The 16775-nt window shown below is 41.4% G+C and overlaps 1 protein-coding gene across 1 annotated transcript in view; it reads left to right on the top strand.

Moving 5' to 3' along the window:
• The first annotated feature begins 4004 nt into the window (after positions 1–4004).
• Positions 4005–16775, top strand: part of LOC136288317 (transient receptor potential cation channel subfamily M member 6-like) — a 30215-nt gene continuing 17444 nt past the window's right edge. Inside the window, exon 1 of the mRNA XM_066181309.1 lies at positions 4005–4158. Within this exon, the coding sequence (XP_066037406.1) occupies positions 4129–4158 (30 nt within the window). The 5' untranslated portion in view covers positions 4005–4128. The remainder of the gene's footprint in view (positions 4159–16775) is intronic.

A 16775-nucleotide genomic window follows, 5' to 3' on the forward strand; every position in this document is an offset into this window, starting at 1 on the left:
GAGCAGGGGCAGTTTAAACACACACATCACAGGAACATGGATGTGTCTTTGGCCTTTGGAAGACTGGCACAACAATAGACAGTATTATTCACCATGAAACTGCCCATCCTTTGCACTTTTGCACTGCTTCTATTGCACTGTACAATCTGGCATTGCTTTAAGTCTTGTGTTTCACTCAGAATGTGTGTACTCACTGTACTTCACTGTACATCCTAGTAAATTCAGGTTTTCCTCTTGCTTCCAGCCACAGGTCACTAAAGGAAAGATTTCCTTCTTCCATAGTGAAGCATGATGCTCCATGTACATTCAACGTGGTTTAACCCTTGATTTTTAGATAATTTTAGATATTTGATTTTTAGGTTTTTTTTTTTTCTTTTTTTTGTGAATAGTTGATTTTTAGGTAAACAATTTTCAGTTAGGTCAAATTAAAGAGATCAGTCATGTGAATAAGGCTCTTTTTTTAGACTTATGCATAAAGATTTTTGTTTGTCTCCTCTAAAGCTCAAAGCATTTGCTCTGGCACATCTTTGAATATGAATACTAACACCAATCTCCATCTTCCCAGTTTTAACTTTTGTATAGTCCCTGTGAGAAAGATACCATAAAAACGTGGAATGTGAAGTGTTTGGAAGGGCCTTAAAATCATTTTGAGGGGATTTAAAATCTAGTCCCACTCCCTGCTGCCATGGAAAGGAACACCTCCCACTAGATCAGGTTGCTCAAGGCCTTAGCCAACCTGGCCTAGAACACTGCCTGCGCTGGGACATCTCCAGGTTCCCTGCAGGTCCCTTTCAGATACTGGAAGGTTGCTATGAGGTCTCTTCTCCAGGCTGCAGAGTCCCAACTTTCTCAGCCTTTGTAGTGGACATGTTCCAGTCCTCTTACCAACCTCATGGCCCCCTCTGGACTTCCTCCAACAGTTTCATGTCCTTATGTTGGGGACACCAGAACTGTACACAGGGTGGGTGACTCCAGGTGGGTCTCACAAGAGCAGAGCAGAGGGTCAGAATCACCTCCTTTAATCTGCTGGCCACACTCCTTTGGATGTAGGCTGGAATGCATTTGTCTTTCTGGGCTGCAAGTGCACGCTGCTGGCCCATGTTGAGTTTTTCATCAACTTTCACCCCCAAATCTTTGTCCACAGGGCTGCTCTTGATTACTTCCCTGCCTCACCTGTGGGTGTGTCTGGGATTGAACTGAGCTGAGTGTAGGACCTCACACTTAGGTTTGTTGAACTTTTTGAGGTTTGCTTTGGTTTGCCTCTCAAGTCAAGGGTCCCTTTGGATGTCATCCCTTCCCTCCAACGTTTGACTGCACCACTCAGCTTGGTTTCATTGGCAAAAATGCTGAGGGTGCTCTTGTTCCCAATGCTCATGTCACCAATAAAGATGGTGAAGAGTATCAGCCCCATACCAACCCCAGCTTGCGCCTAGTATTGTAAAACAGGTGGGAAAGCAAAATACAGATTTTGCAAATTGTTTTAAAGTGAGGATTTGAGAGCTCTGGGGTACTGTCTGGAGGAAATGTCACTGAAGAATCCATATGTCTGTCATTTGTCACAGTCCAGGAAGCTAAGGCAGACAGAATTCTACCTTCTAGGAGTACTCTGAAAGGTGATACTTTTGAAAAATCTGTTGATTGCTCTGAGGGATACAAGGAATGAGAGAACAAACAGAGGAGAGGCAATGTTCCCTGAGGACTATTGTAAAAAAACTTCAAGATTGCTTATTCTCAGAAGTAAGAATTGTGTTATGGGTCAATAAGGGCTCCCCAGAAATCGGGAAAATTTTAAAGGTGATACTGTTTAGCTACACATACCATCTGGAGTGTCAGGGAATGTTGAGGTAAAAAACGCAGTGTTATCCTTTGAGCCTGCATCTTCCTTGTGCTTGTCTTCACTACCTGAAAGGAGGTTGCAGTGAGGCAGATGTTGGGGTTTTGTCCCAAATTACAAGAGAGAACAAGAGGGAATAACCTCAAGTTGTGCCAGGAGGGTTTAGGTTGCTTATTAGGGTAAGTTTCTTCACTGGAATGGTTGCCAAGCATTAGGACAGGCTGCTCAGAGAAGTGATAGAGTCACCGTCCCTGGAAGTTTGTAAAAGATGTGTAGATATGGCACTTAATGACATTGTTTAGTGGTAGACTTGGCAGTGCTAGGTTAATGGTTGGTTGATCTTAGAGGTCTTTTCCAATCTAAATGATTCTATGGATCTATAATTGTTGCCCTGCAAAAGTACATTGTGCTTCTCTATAAATGTAAAGCACTTGTGCAATGAGATGGAGGTTACTCCACCTGAAAACTGCCAAACACACTTCTACACCAAGTCCTCTTAGAATGCCTCCACTAATTTTCCTACTAATTTTGTGTTAAGAAAATTTAGTTACAGAGGCTAGAGACATCATGTGAAATATTGTTTCTGCATTCTGGACTGTGATGTCCTGCTGTAGGAAGCAATATGCTGGGTTCCATGGGACCATGACTGCAAGCACAGAAACTGTTTGTGGTTGTAACAAGATTAAACTGTCCTGTTGTATTTTGTTCTTTGGATCTATAGCAAGGCTATTTCAGAATGCATTCCAGGAGAATTATGGTTGGTTATTTGTGATTGTGACCATCAAGTTGAGAAAGCACCCTCTACATTTCTGGTAACTTAAAAACTCTGAAGTTTTAAAAATAATTTTTCTCAGAATAAGTTCTGCAGACTGTCCAATTGACTTCAAATAATTCTTCATGCATTCTAATACAACATCAGAACTATATTGAGGGAATTTGAGCCATACTCAGATATCAATAACTGCTTGTTTCATGGGTGACATGCCTAAAAAAGAAGATATCCTGTCTGTATGTATTTCAATATTCAAAATTCTCTTTCTTCTTGCCTCCTGTTGAAGCACATTCATCATGCAAAGAAATAGATGATTGACATTTATGTGCCTATCTGGGTTCTGTCACCTTTTAATAAAAAAATAATTCTATTTGAGATGAGGAAATTAATGTTCTCCTTTGGTGGCAGATTAGTTTCTAATATCAGTGTGCACTGGGCAGCAAGAGGGAAGATTTTCTATGATCACATCTGGAACAATCATTCTATATACCCATACTGTGAAATAAGCAATAAAGCATGATTTAAGCTCACTCCAGGAAGCTGTGTTCACACACTGTATGTTGAAGGGGAACACCAAAGCAGAAAATTCTGCTCTCTTGTAGTTCAGAATCTGCATGGTAAAACAATATTTTTTTGCTGTAAGGAACAACATTCTGCCACAATGCCTTTCCACAGCATGCTAAAGCAGAGACTAAAACAGACATTATCTGATGAGTGTTTTCAATATATCTGCTGCCAACCTTTGGTCTTGGATTGACTAATGCTACTTTTTTAGTTTTGTTAGATAAAGATAAATAAGCCTGAAGGCAGGCTCATTTGTTCATGATGATATGAGTGGGGGTGAAACCTAGAAGCAGTCTACCAGTTTTATTCCTTGTTCCTCTCTGCTGCATCATCAGTTCTTGATAGTCTGCTAAGGCACTAAGGCAAAGGTAAAGGTGTGTATATAGTCTTATGAAACTAGGTATCTTCAGTGTGCTTGGACATGATGAAACAATGAAACAGGGAGTTCCCTCTAAAACAGATTAGTGCAGGAGATGTAAATTAGTTTGGGCTTTTTCATTCCAAAGTCTGTATGAACATCTAGTAGATTCTGCCTGATTAAACACGATGGATGGAAAAAAACCCCAAAACATTTCAGTGTACTTTGCTGGATATGAGGTATGATATAACAGGTCTTAGAGAACAGAGTGGGTATCTGGATGTTTATGCCTTTGCAGGCCACCCATGGAAACAACAGAAACAAACCCATTTCTCTTTGGTATGTATTTCTATTAAGCGTGTTATTTTTCTTTGAGATTGCTTTTTGGTACACTTGGACTTTGAAAACAGTGCAAGGTGATTAATGAGTTAATGCAGTCATACTTTGACAAGTATACATTTAACTTACTTAGAACATGAAAAGCAGAAGATGTGATACACCGTTCCTAATGACTGTCCAAGAACTGAGCTGTCTGTACTGCTTTTGAAGTGACAGCCTAGACACTGGAAATAAAAGACTAACAAAAAAGAAGCTTAAAGGATGGACAAGCAAGATAGCACTGGTCTTAAGGTAAGTCTGTAGAAATAAGATTGATAAGGAGGAAACATCTCAGCAGTTCTGATTTCTAGAGAAAACAGGAGAGTACATGAGAGTTATGTGGACTTCGAACTACTTAAGTGGCTGTTATAAAACACCACATGTGTTTTCATATCAGTGAAGTGCTGAGGAATTGGGTGTGGGAATTTGCAGCATAAGTTGGCTTATATGGCTTTTCACAGCAGATTTTTATGTCTTTTTAGTAGGTAAGAAACTGCAAGACCTGATTTCAGGAAAGACTTAAAATTTCTTATGTCTGAAAGACTGTTCACAACTTAGAAAGAAATGGCAGAAACTTGCAATCACATATGCACATGTAGCTGTGACCCAGTAAGTCTAATGCACCTACATTTGCTGGGATACTTGTGTTTCAAGTTCCTTATGGAGTTTAGATTCATATAAAGAGTGGGGATGGTAACAGTTACTGGTACATCCTATAAAAGGTTTATTTTCTTCATTTATAAACATTGATGATACTAGCAAATTGAGCCAAAAGCTTCTATGCTGACACAGGATGACTTGATAGAGAAAATTTAATTGACAATTAAGTAATACCTTATAAAAGGTGTAGCTAGGTAAAGAATGAACATGACGTTCAACACCTGCTAAAATTTCTGGAAGTCCATGCTGTTATTTGGAGCTCTAATACTTTCTTAAGGTGTACCATGTGGGAAATGCAATATAAAAATCTAAACACAAAAAAGAAGAGATACAAGAAGCAGAAAACCATGTTTGGCAGGGGGCTGGATACAGTTTCATTATTATCTCTGTCTTTTAAATAATGGTTTATGTGAAACCGCTGGTAAGTTTGACAGCCAGTATTTTAAAAGGCCCTGAGGAATGCCTAGGACCAAGCAGACTCTGTTTTTTGGGGTGCTGCTGAGACTGTCTGAACTGTCTCTCCCTAGTGCTCACAGAGGCTCTGCTCAGGCTCCTGCAATGGAACAGCATGGTCTAAAAGCAAGTGTCTCCTGTAGGGAGGAGGAGGAGGGAGAGCTGAGCACAGCAGAGAAAGATAAAACTTGGCTGAGCAGGAAAATGAGAAATTGAGAGAATAGAAAATGGGATAAACATCTAGAAAGAACAAGTGGATAGGAAATATAGATAACATCCAGAATCAGATGGACATTGGAGCTCAAAGTCAGTACAGTGGCCAGAAACCAACAAAATAAGAAGAAACAATAGGTAAGAAGCGGATGAAAGAACAGAGCTGAGAAACCAGAGAACTGGAGCCTGGTATTTATTACAGGAAGAGAGTAAGTTTGAGATCAGTGGAAATGGAGATTGTTTGAAAAGCAAGGTTTGAGAAACAAGTTGAAGAAAAAAAAGACTGGAAACAAATTCAGGATGAAGAAGAATGCTGTTTACCTCTTTCATTAGTTTACACTAGGTACCACGAGGCATAATTATTGCAGGGACTTTGGTTTAATGGCTGTGATCCTTGAGACATTCCTGGGCTCCAGTCCTGCAGGGGACAGTGATAGCTGCTGAGGGGAAGATCACGAAACTAAGTGTTCAAAAATTTGGGTTTCTATCCAAATTTCATCAGTTTATGAAGGTTTTAATTAATACACTGGTCACTGGTTTCAATTAATATACTGTTTTCTTATTCTATAATACTGCTACTGATCCTTTTTTTTACTTTTTGCCTTCAATAATGTCTTGATTGCCTGTGATTCAAGTCTTCATATTTCATAATTCAAGAGAATTGCTGATTTCCTCTTGGACCTTCTTGTTACTTTTATTGTAACTTGTACCATGAATTTACTTTTGCAGCCCCTTGAAAAATGACTGGGGCGTTAGGAGGGGGGGCTGAGATGCAGGCAGACCAGAGTCAAAAAGCATATGCTGAGCTCGGGGTACCTGTGATCCGGTCTCTCTGTGTGAGAAAGAATTTGACAGGGTGGAAGAAGAGCGCGGCTGGGCCCGGGAGGGGAAGCGTGTGAGCGGAGATCCGCTCGGCCCGGCCGTCGAGGTTCCCTGAGCGGACGGCAGCCAAGGCAGAGCGGGTGCTCGCCCGCCCCGCATAGGAAAGCGCTGGCGGCAGCGTGCACCTCCCGGGACCGGGGGCAGATAGCAGCTGGCTCACCGAGAAGTCCGGGGTAAAGGACGGCGCCCCGCCCGCCCCGCGCTGTCGCCGCGGGAGAAGGATCGCGGGCACGCGGCATGGCGGCGCCGCGGGACGTGCTGCTGTCGCCGTTGGGCTCCGTGTGCCGGGGGCACTGCTGGGGTCGCGCCTGGCAGCCCCCGCACAGCCACCGCGCGGACCCGCAGGTGAGGGCGGCGCGGACGGCCGTGACCCCGCTGTCCCCCAGCGCGGGCGGCGCCGTGTCCCGCCGCGTCCTGCCGAGCAGCGGGGGCTGTGACCGATCCTCCCCGTCCTGAGCCGGCCCCCGTGGCTGCGGCTGCGGAGGGGCAGTGTCCGCTCCGGGCGGCGCCGGGTGACCGGCTCGGACCGAGCTCTCGTCGGTGTCCAGCGGCGCTCACCGCCCTCGCCGTGCCGTGAGCGGCGTCCGAACCAAGCCGCGAATGGCATCAGGCTCCGTCTGAGGGTCCGGGCGGCTTGGGGGGAGCAGATCAGTGTTGGTAAATAGCAACTCCTGGGGGCTGTTTTACTAGGAATCTGGTATTCTGGGGCCGGTGCTCTTTAGCTCCGTGCATTTCAGCAGACGGGGACTTGAGTGGTTTCATTCAAACACATGGATCTACTTTTATTGTAGTAGCCACCAAAGGCATTTAGAAAAACAAAACAAAACAAAACAAAAACCTAAAAAACCAAAACCCAAAACCCCAAAAAAACCACACAAAAAAAAAAACCCCAAAAAAAAACCCAAAAAAAAAAAACCCCCAAAACCCCCCAAACAAACAAGAAACTCCCACAAACCTGCCCACGCTACGGGCAGGACATAGCACGGCAGTTTTGAGGTTGTGCTATTCCAAATAGCCGTGGGGTTGAGTGTAACACGTCAGAAAAGTGCGTCCGGCTTTAGTAAATTGTCACTTCTTTCTACTATGATGCTGACTGAATTCTTTTGTTTGTTTGTTGTTTTTGGAGGGTTTTTTTTCCTATTTGTTTTTTCTTTAAATTTAAAGATGGAACGTTTGTGATTCAGATTGAGGTTTGGCGTTTGAAAAGAGAGCTCTGCTACTATACCTAACATTATGAACCTGGATGATCATGATCATGCTGTACCAACATTGCTGTAGCAGAGTATCGTCTGTATCTTTTTCTGATACACTTGCTGATGAAAGAAGCATGCTTACAGTGGAATACTCTTTATACATCTCTTTATGAACATAATTTTCAAAATGCAAAATATCTGCTTGTAAACTAAGAAAAAAAATGAGCTAGGGTTTTTAGTTGTGAACACATGAAATTAAACCACAAAATTCTGTTACCAAAACACTGGAGTAGCCAATTTTTAGAGATTCATGTCTTTTGGACCTGCCAGAGGAATTGTAGTGTTATCTATAAGAATCAATGGATACTGATATGAGCCTAAAATGAGTTTAAGGAAGCATCATCATAGTTTTCTTTCTCTCTGAAGCATGCTCTGAAGTTGTGAAATCAATTTACAGATTTTTGGTAGGTTTATCTTATACCATAACAACCTTATGTTAAAATAAGTAGTATTATGTTAAAATAAGTAGTATAAAATACTACTTATTTAAAGTAGTTGTAGGGTTATGTAGTAGTATTAAAAACCACAATAAGCAGCAAAAACGTTGTTGTGTTTGAACCAGTTTCCTTAATTGTTTGGTGGCTTGATAAAGAAAAACTGAAGATTTCATGACTGTTACAAGGTCAGGGCACAGTGACCAGCCAGTAGTGAATGAGTTGAAGTATGTTGTTTCTAGTAGTGACCAGATCATGAAGAAAACAAAAAAATCATCCAGAACTATACCAGAAAAAACATTTCCCTTTGAGCTTCACCATCAGGGTTTTTTTTTGTTTTTATATTATAGGAACAGGAAGCAGATAATTGTTACTTGTTACTGCTTTCTCCCTCTGCCCCTTTGCGACCCCTAGTGAAGGCCAAAACGCTATGTAGTAGCTTTAAAAGAGCAGAAGGTGAGTTTGAAATGTCTACAGCTCATAAAGGAAAATGTAGTTTCAATAAACATGTCTGTCCAGGCATACACATGATTATGCAGTGCAGACAACGCTCCCATCTGGGCTGTGGGTAAATTATTTATGTGCCTGGGTCTCAGTTTTCAAAATCGGTGTTGGCACCTAAGAGCATAGATCCCTCTGGGGCCAGTGTAACTTTGTGTATCTATTGATTGGCTTTGTGGAGAACCTCGTGGGCCTGGGAACTGCACAGTGTCACTTCTCCGATCTCCCCAGGAGTTCTTTTTTGCCTCTGCATAACCACACTGGTAGGTGTCCTGAATAAAAGAAAACAGGTTTTAATGGCCATGAAGCCAGAATTGTGCTGGATTCATATTATTGTCTTTAAAGTTGGATTGCAGAACAGGGTAGCACATCACAGGGAAGCTGCAGCAGTGAGAAGGGAAGGTCAGTCCCTTCATGTTGCTGTCAGCACTATGCTGAATGTGTCTGCTCTTACAAATAGGATGGTGCAGACCATTCTGGACTGCTGTATCCCATCTACAATGTCTGACACTGTGGCTGTAATCTGGTCTGTGGAAGCTAAATGAAACTATTCCAGAAGGAAAAATCTGTATGAATTACTGCATTACTCTTCATATCTATTTTCCTACATAAGTAACTCCTTCATCTCTCCTTTTTGTGGGCCAAATTGTCTTAAGTTTATTTTTTACTTAGTAGCACTATGTTAAGTGAATAGGTGGATTCCCTGCACATGTTTCCTTCAGCAGGCTGATGTATAGGTTTTTCTGTGCTCTCCAGGGAGGTGTTGGGTTCAAGCAGGGTAATCCAATTTTTTGAGAATTGCACTAATGAGTTTGAGACTCCTCAGATGGTACACAGCACAACAAGAAGCTGAGGTGGCCACAGTTTAGCAAGTTTTTATCTTTCCTTTGCGTTCCTTTCAGACAGGCTCTATCAAATGCTCTGGATAATGCTTCCTTGATCCTTGTAATATATAAACTTATTATTGTGCAACATACATTCTAGGTAAAACCTTGTGATCCACTCTGTATGACTTGAATTACCACTTCTTTTTCTTTATATTCTCATTTCTTGCATTTTCCCTCAGTTTTTGGGATGGTCATATCTTTGCCTCCCAGCTGAAAGAATAGAGTCCCCTTTCAGGGTCCATAGCTGTTTAAGTTTGTCGTTGTCTCAGTTTCCAAATCACAAGTCCTTTTGTTGCTAATGAAATTGGTGATTCTGGTTTTTTGTAATTTTTAAGTCTTAGAGATGTGAGTGGAAGTCAACCCCCTCCAGTATTATCTGTAATGGAAAGCTCTGCTAAGGAATGGTGTTGGGTGCTTGGCCAATGGATGCTTGCCTCCCAGCCTTCAGTGGTTTCATTTATAGTGGTCTGGAACTTGGTAAACACCATGGCTGCATCTTGGTGTCAGCCCTGTGATGTGAGAAAATTAATGTTTTCACTATGGAAGACTTTTCCTAGTAAACGTGTAGTGCTAGAGACTGGGACTCGGTCATATCTCTGAAGGGTTGGCAGCCTGTTGTGACTGTAGTGTCACTTTAGACTGCATTGTTGAAGTTGGGCTGTGGAAATAAAATTTTTACCAGCCTGGCTGTGGTGGGATGATCCCAGACTTGATCAGTCTTAGTCCTATCAGTCCTATAAACCAGCTCATTTTATTACCTTGTGTTGGTGCAGCTTGACCCCCAAAGAGGCATAGCAGAGCTTCTACTAGTAAATCCCAAGTGCTTATGAAGTACTTCCACCTCTTTGCCTGCTTGCCAGTGTTTGTGCTGGTCTTTCTGAAAGGCTGTGTGGCAGTGCTGTGTAACCTCAGCCCTCACAGTGAGCTTGTCCTGTCCATTCTCCTTACAGCACCCTCCTTGCCCCTGCTCTGGTCCTTCTCTCATCACTTGTGCCACCACAGCTCATGAGACCACCCAAACACACATACAGTCATCCTGGTGAGCAGAGAGTGCTGCCAGAAGGCTGGGTGGTATTTCGAGCTGCCACTTGATGGAGAGGAGTTGTCATCAGGGTGGAGTGGACAGGAAAGCATGCCTTGGAATATAGCCTACCTGATGGGAGCCTGGAGCCACAGCCCAGCTCTGTGCCAGGAGGGCAGTGTTGATGGCTGCCAAGTCATTTTGTGCAGCCTGGCTTAAACTGCAATCACAGCTGCTCCTTTCTGCCTGGCCCAGGGGAAATTCAAGCCTTTGGGAGTTTCTTTATTGCAACCCCTAACGAATAAACAAGGGGATAAACCTAGTGTGGTGGAATGTTTTGGCTGAAGGTGCAGAAGGACCTAGTGGAGAGCTCAAGGGTGTGTTTCAGGTGGTCTCTGGGGCAAAGGGGCACAAGGATGTCCCTGCAGTCCCCAGAGGCTGCTCCCAGGCCATGGCTGTCTCTTCCTCCAGCTAGCTTGTGGGTCTGCAATATTTGATGGGTTGATGATGTGACTTACATTTAACTGTGAGCCGGCATGGAAAAAAAAACTTTTTTTTTGGGAAGGTGGTGTGGAGGGCAAAGCCGAGGAGAGAGGTAAGACATGTCCAGGTGAGAAATGCAGAAGTGGGACTGACCATACCTTCAGCCTCTTTAGAAACCACCCATCTTAGAGCAAGATGTATTTGCTCTTTCTTTACAAAATGCAGTTTCAGTTCTGTGACCTGTCTTGTAGTGTGTGCAGTGGCTGCCGTATGCAGCTGTCAAGCCCAATATTTTGTTACTATGTGATACAAGCAATGGGGCAAAAATAAGAATTCTGATAGAAATGACAGTGAACAGTCATATTGCTCCAGAAAAGAGCTGTGTGGATTGCTCACATCATGGAATTATAGTAGCACAGAATAATTTGTGTTGGAAGCAACCTTAAACATATCTGGTTCCAACCTACCTGCCACCTTCCTCTAGAGCAGGTTGTTAACAAAGTGTGACTTCTTGGGGCCCTTCATGCTTACTCCAGTTGAAATTTGCAACCTGCATTTGCTTTTCACATCAGATACTTTAGATATATCTGATCTTTAGAGAGTCACCTCTCTAGTCAACATAAACCCTGTGTCGGGAAAACATAAAACAAGTAAAAGAAAGCTCTTGATATTTACTGTCAGATATTTTTTTCTTTTCTTCCTCCTGGTTTAAACTAGGAAGACCTTTGTGCTCTGTGATTTTGAATCCTTTGATGAAAGAATGCATTTATCACAGCAGTGGGTGGTTGACCTCTGTGATTGCTTATTTCTAGGTAGGTGAGACCTGATTTAAAAAAAACAAACGAGTGGATTAGCTCTTTTTGAAAGTGCTTAACAAATAGCAAGAACTGCCTTCCAATGACTAGCTTTCAAAGTGGACATCTGAATGAGACTTGAAGCATTGTATTGGCCCTCTGAATAATACATTTAAAACATAATTTTCTTATGGTTTCCTGGATTTTCACTATAAAATTACTTACAACAAAATAATTTCATTTGGAATATGTAACTGACTTTGAAAATTTATAATTTTCTGATTATATTGAATTAATTAATTTAAAAAAAACCAAAAAAATGCCTGACTTTCTTTAGGACTTAATTCCAAAATACTGTTAGTAAGACAAGTAGGAGTGTCCATTAAAAAACCTGAAAATTTTGTCTCCAAAAGAGGCACAGTAAAATAAGGCATGGTTGTATTTAAAGATTTAAAATCATTTTCAAATATAGTTTGGATTAATTTACCATTTCTTCCTCTATTACTGGTGCCTGCTCTTGTTTGCTGCATGTTTTAGGCATCTCCTATAATTTATTCTGCAATTTGGACTGTTTTCCATCAATTAAATTCTTTAGAAAATGTATTTTTGTATCTTTATGTATGAATAACTTATTCAATAATCCATATTTTATGCTGCTCATTGAACTGGGTTTTTAAGAGATGATATACAGTATTATATTGTATACAGGGCCAAAGTAAAACAAATGTCAGCTTTTAGCAAGGTGGCTGCCATCAGTCATAAGCACAGATTTTTCTTATTATGTGTATGGGCCACAGTTATGAAGCAGTCAGATCCAATCTTTGTCAACAATCACCATGCTTCTAGAATAATGAATTTTGGAGTGGCCTACTTTAGATACAAGGCTGAATTACGTGTCATGTCATGGAGACCTTTTGCATTTGCAGTCAGTGAAACCTGTTTTTAAGCAATTTGCAGGTATCTCCTGCCAGTATAAGATTTCTAGCAAAGTTTTTGAGACCTGTTTCAAGGATAGAGCTAAGGAATATAAATTGTGATTTGAGATTTTTTGTGTTTAGTTTTTTGCAAAATCCTGGGCTGCTAGAAGCAGTGTTAAAGTGAGGGTTTGTGTATCCTTCCCCAGCTAGTCCAGTGCCACAGGCTCTGCAGTGGGACAGGTCTGCTGAGCCCCTCCACCTGCAAACCAGGAGTTCCTCCACAAGCCCCTGCATTCTGAGCTGGGTGTGCCCTGGCAGCAGTGCTCTTTGATGTGTTTTTCTAAAACATTGCATGTTAAGGTATAGCAGAAAGGCTTACTTGATTAGTTACTAAACTTAAAAAGTAGAAAGTAATAAACTAAGTAAAGGTCTAATATTCCAGACTAAGCTAAGATTTCCATCAGTTCATTATTCTCTGTGACCTAAGAGTTAAGCTGAAGCTTTTTACACAAGGAGGGTTTTGGTTTTAGTATTTCCTGCATTTTGTTGTGATTTGGTATACATGCTGGTATTTGTTGTGTTGTGTGGTCCACTCTGGATCAGAAGCATCACACTGGAAAGCCCATTCAAGTCAAAAGGTTTTTGTTTTTTCAGCTAAGCTTAGGTTCAAAATAGTGGAAACAGTTTTATGAGCCCTTGATGCAAGACCCTAATCCAGAAAATCACTTAAGCTTACCTACTTAGCTTTTAAGTACAGTTGATTAACTGTGAAAGAAAGTACTATAGCACTCTGTGAAGACTGAATTTATGTATTTTTGAAAAGCTAACACGTTACTTTTGTTCTGAGGAAAAAACCCTAAAATCTCTCTTCAGAATGATTGACGAGTTATAAGAAGTTCTGCTATCCTTCTCTCACTTGGGTCTGTATTTATCCTGCAAGCACAGGTGACTTCTGCTAGTGTTTGTACTGTTTTTGTGAACACCTAAGAATATGCTTCCATTAGGTGAGTTTGAATTGGTTACTAGGAAATAATCACAGAAATTCTGTGACCAGAAATTATATACTGTCTTTAAAAGGGGAAAATATAAAATATTCTCAGTGCTACTGAATCTGTAGTCTGCCTGGAAAGGCAGTTTGAGATTAGCTGATAGCTGTTTTATGGTTGGCCATGGTAGACAGGTGAACAGTGGAAGCATTCAAATGAAATTATCTGCACAACATTTTTCAAATCTCAGTGAATTTTCGTGATGAAAATTTTCTGGTGAATTCAATTGCTTATAATTATGTGTTTTCACAGATGTGCAGAATCTTGAACACTGGGGCAAGGAAGTAGGTAAGATAGACTGGAAAAGCAAAAGCTGCCAGTTAGTAACAGATGCACTGATGCATTGCAGTGATGGAGATCAGAGGAACCATAGCATGTCTCTTACAGAGCCAGGTGCTTGTCCCAGGTAGCCTGAACGCAAGGAAACTCTAGAAGACCTGAGAAGCCATTGAAAACCTCTCATGAGTTCATATTGTACAGCATGTGACCCCGGAGTTTTGCAATGTTCTTCTACCCTATGTGGATCCAAAGTGGTGTTCTTTGTTTAGCAATCAATTGTTATATTACTTCATACCATAAGCATGCCTGGAGTGGATGCTGAACCACAAAGTTCCTGCTCTGATAAGCTTATGTGAGACAGAATGTTGGAAATCTCTTTAATGCTGGCAGTAATTTAACCAGTTGGTAATGAAGCCACATAGAGTTTCCAGGGGTAAGGAAGGATTCAAGAGATAACAATGTGCTTAAACCTTGAGCTCTGGTGAAATAGTCTTGAATACTAGCTTACAGGAACTCTGGCTGCATTTCAGGTGTCTAATGTAACTGCAAGTGACTTGCTATATGTGAAGTTAATTTCTAAAGGGTTTAAGGTATTTTAGGACATTCTGCTTGCAGTGGATTCTTGCACTACCTGTAATAAGGGGAAGTTCTTTCCCTCCTCTGATGTATTTGAATAAAAGTTGGTCAAAGACTGCATCATGCTGACTTCTCACAGACACGTGAAAATAGTACCTCCCTCCTTCACAGGCACTAACAGTCAGTTTGGATCTTTCAGATATTTCTGATTGACATGATCAGTAAGGTTCTTGACATGTACTGTATGCATGAGTACTGAGGCACTTCTATTGGCCCCATGATCATCTGTTGCATTTTTAAGGAGTGTTTGCTTTCATCTAATAATTTTGAGGGTAAGAAAAAGTTGTATAAAAGTTGTATGTGATGCATAACTTTTATTTATTTATTGCTTAAATTTTGGCAAACCTGTTCAACAATGTAGAAATACTGGCCCTAGCAGTTAAGATCTTTCAGAAAACCCCAGTTCTTTGAGAGTGTCATTGTGTACTGGTTTCACTAAACACAGAGCGTATGCAGAGCTGAGGTATGGTGCTTGACAGAACTTTTCAGCTCTTGAAGTACTGTTTTGGCTAAGACACTGTGTTTCTCTGTTATCAGTACAAATTTGTTGCAGTTTCAGTAAGCTACTTACAACTTGATTGTTCTGCCTAGTTTCCAGCACAACTGTACTTTGCCTTAATGAACTAACCTGTTATGTAAACTGTCTAGTCATTGTGTGATTTCTAATTATCTGCACCTGTCTGGAGCTACAATATATCATTAAAAACAATTGCTCTTGTTTTGTCCAAAAATTTGCCACAGAGATGTGTGCCTTTTATTTTTTCTTTTGCAGGGAATTGAACACTCTCCAGAGCAGCATGGTGTTTAATTAGAAAACATGTGTATCTGTGCCCTTCACTCTAAAGTGGGCATAAGTACAGCTAAGGATACTAAAAGATTGTTGTTTCGTATCAACAGCGTAACCTAGTTTTCCTGAATTTCGTACTTTATCAGTGAACAGTGCTTATTGTCTGGCCTTGAAGGACCTGAATGTTTCTGGTATTCTTGGTTTAGTAAAGCTAATTTCAGAACAGGAAGAGTGTACATTAACCCCCTACTTAGCAGTGTTTATTTGTCACAATGCCTCCACAGGTTTTGACTTTGGCAAGCCTTTGCAGGGATGGTGGTGGAGAGGCATGTGGGCAGAGGCAGGAGAAAGCAGAAGCAAAAACTGAAATGTTCAGGCATTTTTGTTGGATGGGTGGATGGTGAAATCAGTGAGGAGGGCAGCACACCAGGGTCTCACATGGATCTTGGGATCTCACCAGGATCTCAAAGGGATGCCTTGCCCTGCCCCTGGAGAGTGGTGAGCCTCCAAGATCTGTGCACCAGCCCAGCCACCCCAATGAGTTGGTGGCACTGTCACTTGCCTTGCTGATAGCACCCCTGCATTTTAAAGGACCTCTGTGCTAGGCTGGGTTTTTAGGTTTTGTCTGCTGTCACTGCTCAACAGAAAGAACTTGAAAGAAATGGGTGGTGCATATGTTTTCCTATATTTTACACTCTGGTCACTTTCTTTACTTCTGGAAACCTCAATTTTTGAACATTTTGACCTGACAATGTCCCTTTAATACCACATTATGCAAGGATCTCAGACATTAAAGATATTGGAAAAGTGATTAAAAGCAATTTTCTAAAAATTACTCATGTGCCTTAAATTTCGGAGCCAAACTCTTGCCACTCCATTGACTAAATCAGTCTAGAAATCTCCAAAGCCTCTTCTGTGGCAGGGAATTATAAGCAGCAAACCTAATCCTCAGACTGGTGAGAAAAGAGAAGCCAAAACTCCCAAACAAAGGTCTCAGGACTTCCTTAGATGAAAATCAGGAGGAAAGCCGCAATATAAATTTGGTTTCAGGTCTTTCTAATATCAGAGCAGAAATTTGCCAATCAGAAAGAACATGCAGTTGTAATTTTGTCTGCTTTAGGATTTGGTGGTGAAAAGGATACATGTTGATGATGGCTGAGGTATACGAACCTCACTGTAGTGACAGGAAACATTTTATTTTATTGTTGAAATTTAATTAAATTATGACAGTTTTGGAATATTATTCAGAGCTTTGTGAATGGAGATGTACATGTGTCTTGGTTTAGGAAGACAGGTATCTGCTAGGTAAAATTACAATCAGAGGTTCTTTGGCAAAGATTTGGGAAATAGGAATAGCAGTTCTTTACTAGTATGTAATACAAAGCAAACAAAGACAAAAAAAACTCCCCCCCCCCCACCAAACAACTACAGCATTAATGACAAACGACAACAGTACCAAGAACTTTGAGGACTTTGTTTCACAAAACCCAGGGCAGTTTGGTTTCAGTGTCCCTGCAGGATTTTCAGAGCACCAAGCTGAAACAGTGGAAAAAGTCCCGGGCTGGTAGCTGGGATGGCAGGGTGTCCCGGCAGGCAGGGGGTGCAGGGTCACGCTGTAGCAAG

This window comes from Chamaea fasciata, unplaced genomic scaffold (genome assembly GCF_029207755.1).
Source record: "Chamaea fasciata isolate MVZ Bird 193981 ecotype frontalis unplaced genomic scaffold, bChaFas1.0.hap1 SCAF_4, whole genome shotgun sequence".
Taxonomy (NCBI): Eukaryota; Metazoa; Chordata; class Aves; order Passeriformes; family Sylviidae; genus Chamaea; species Chamaea fasciata.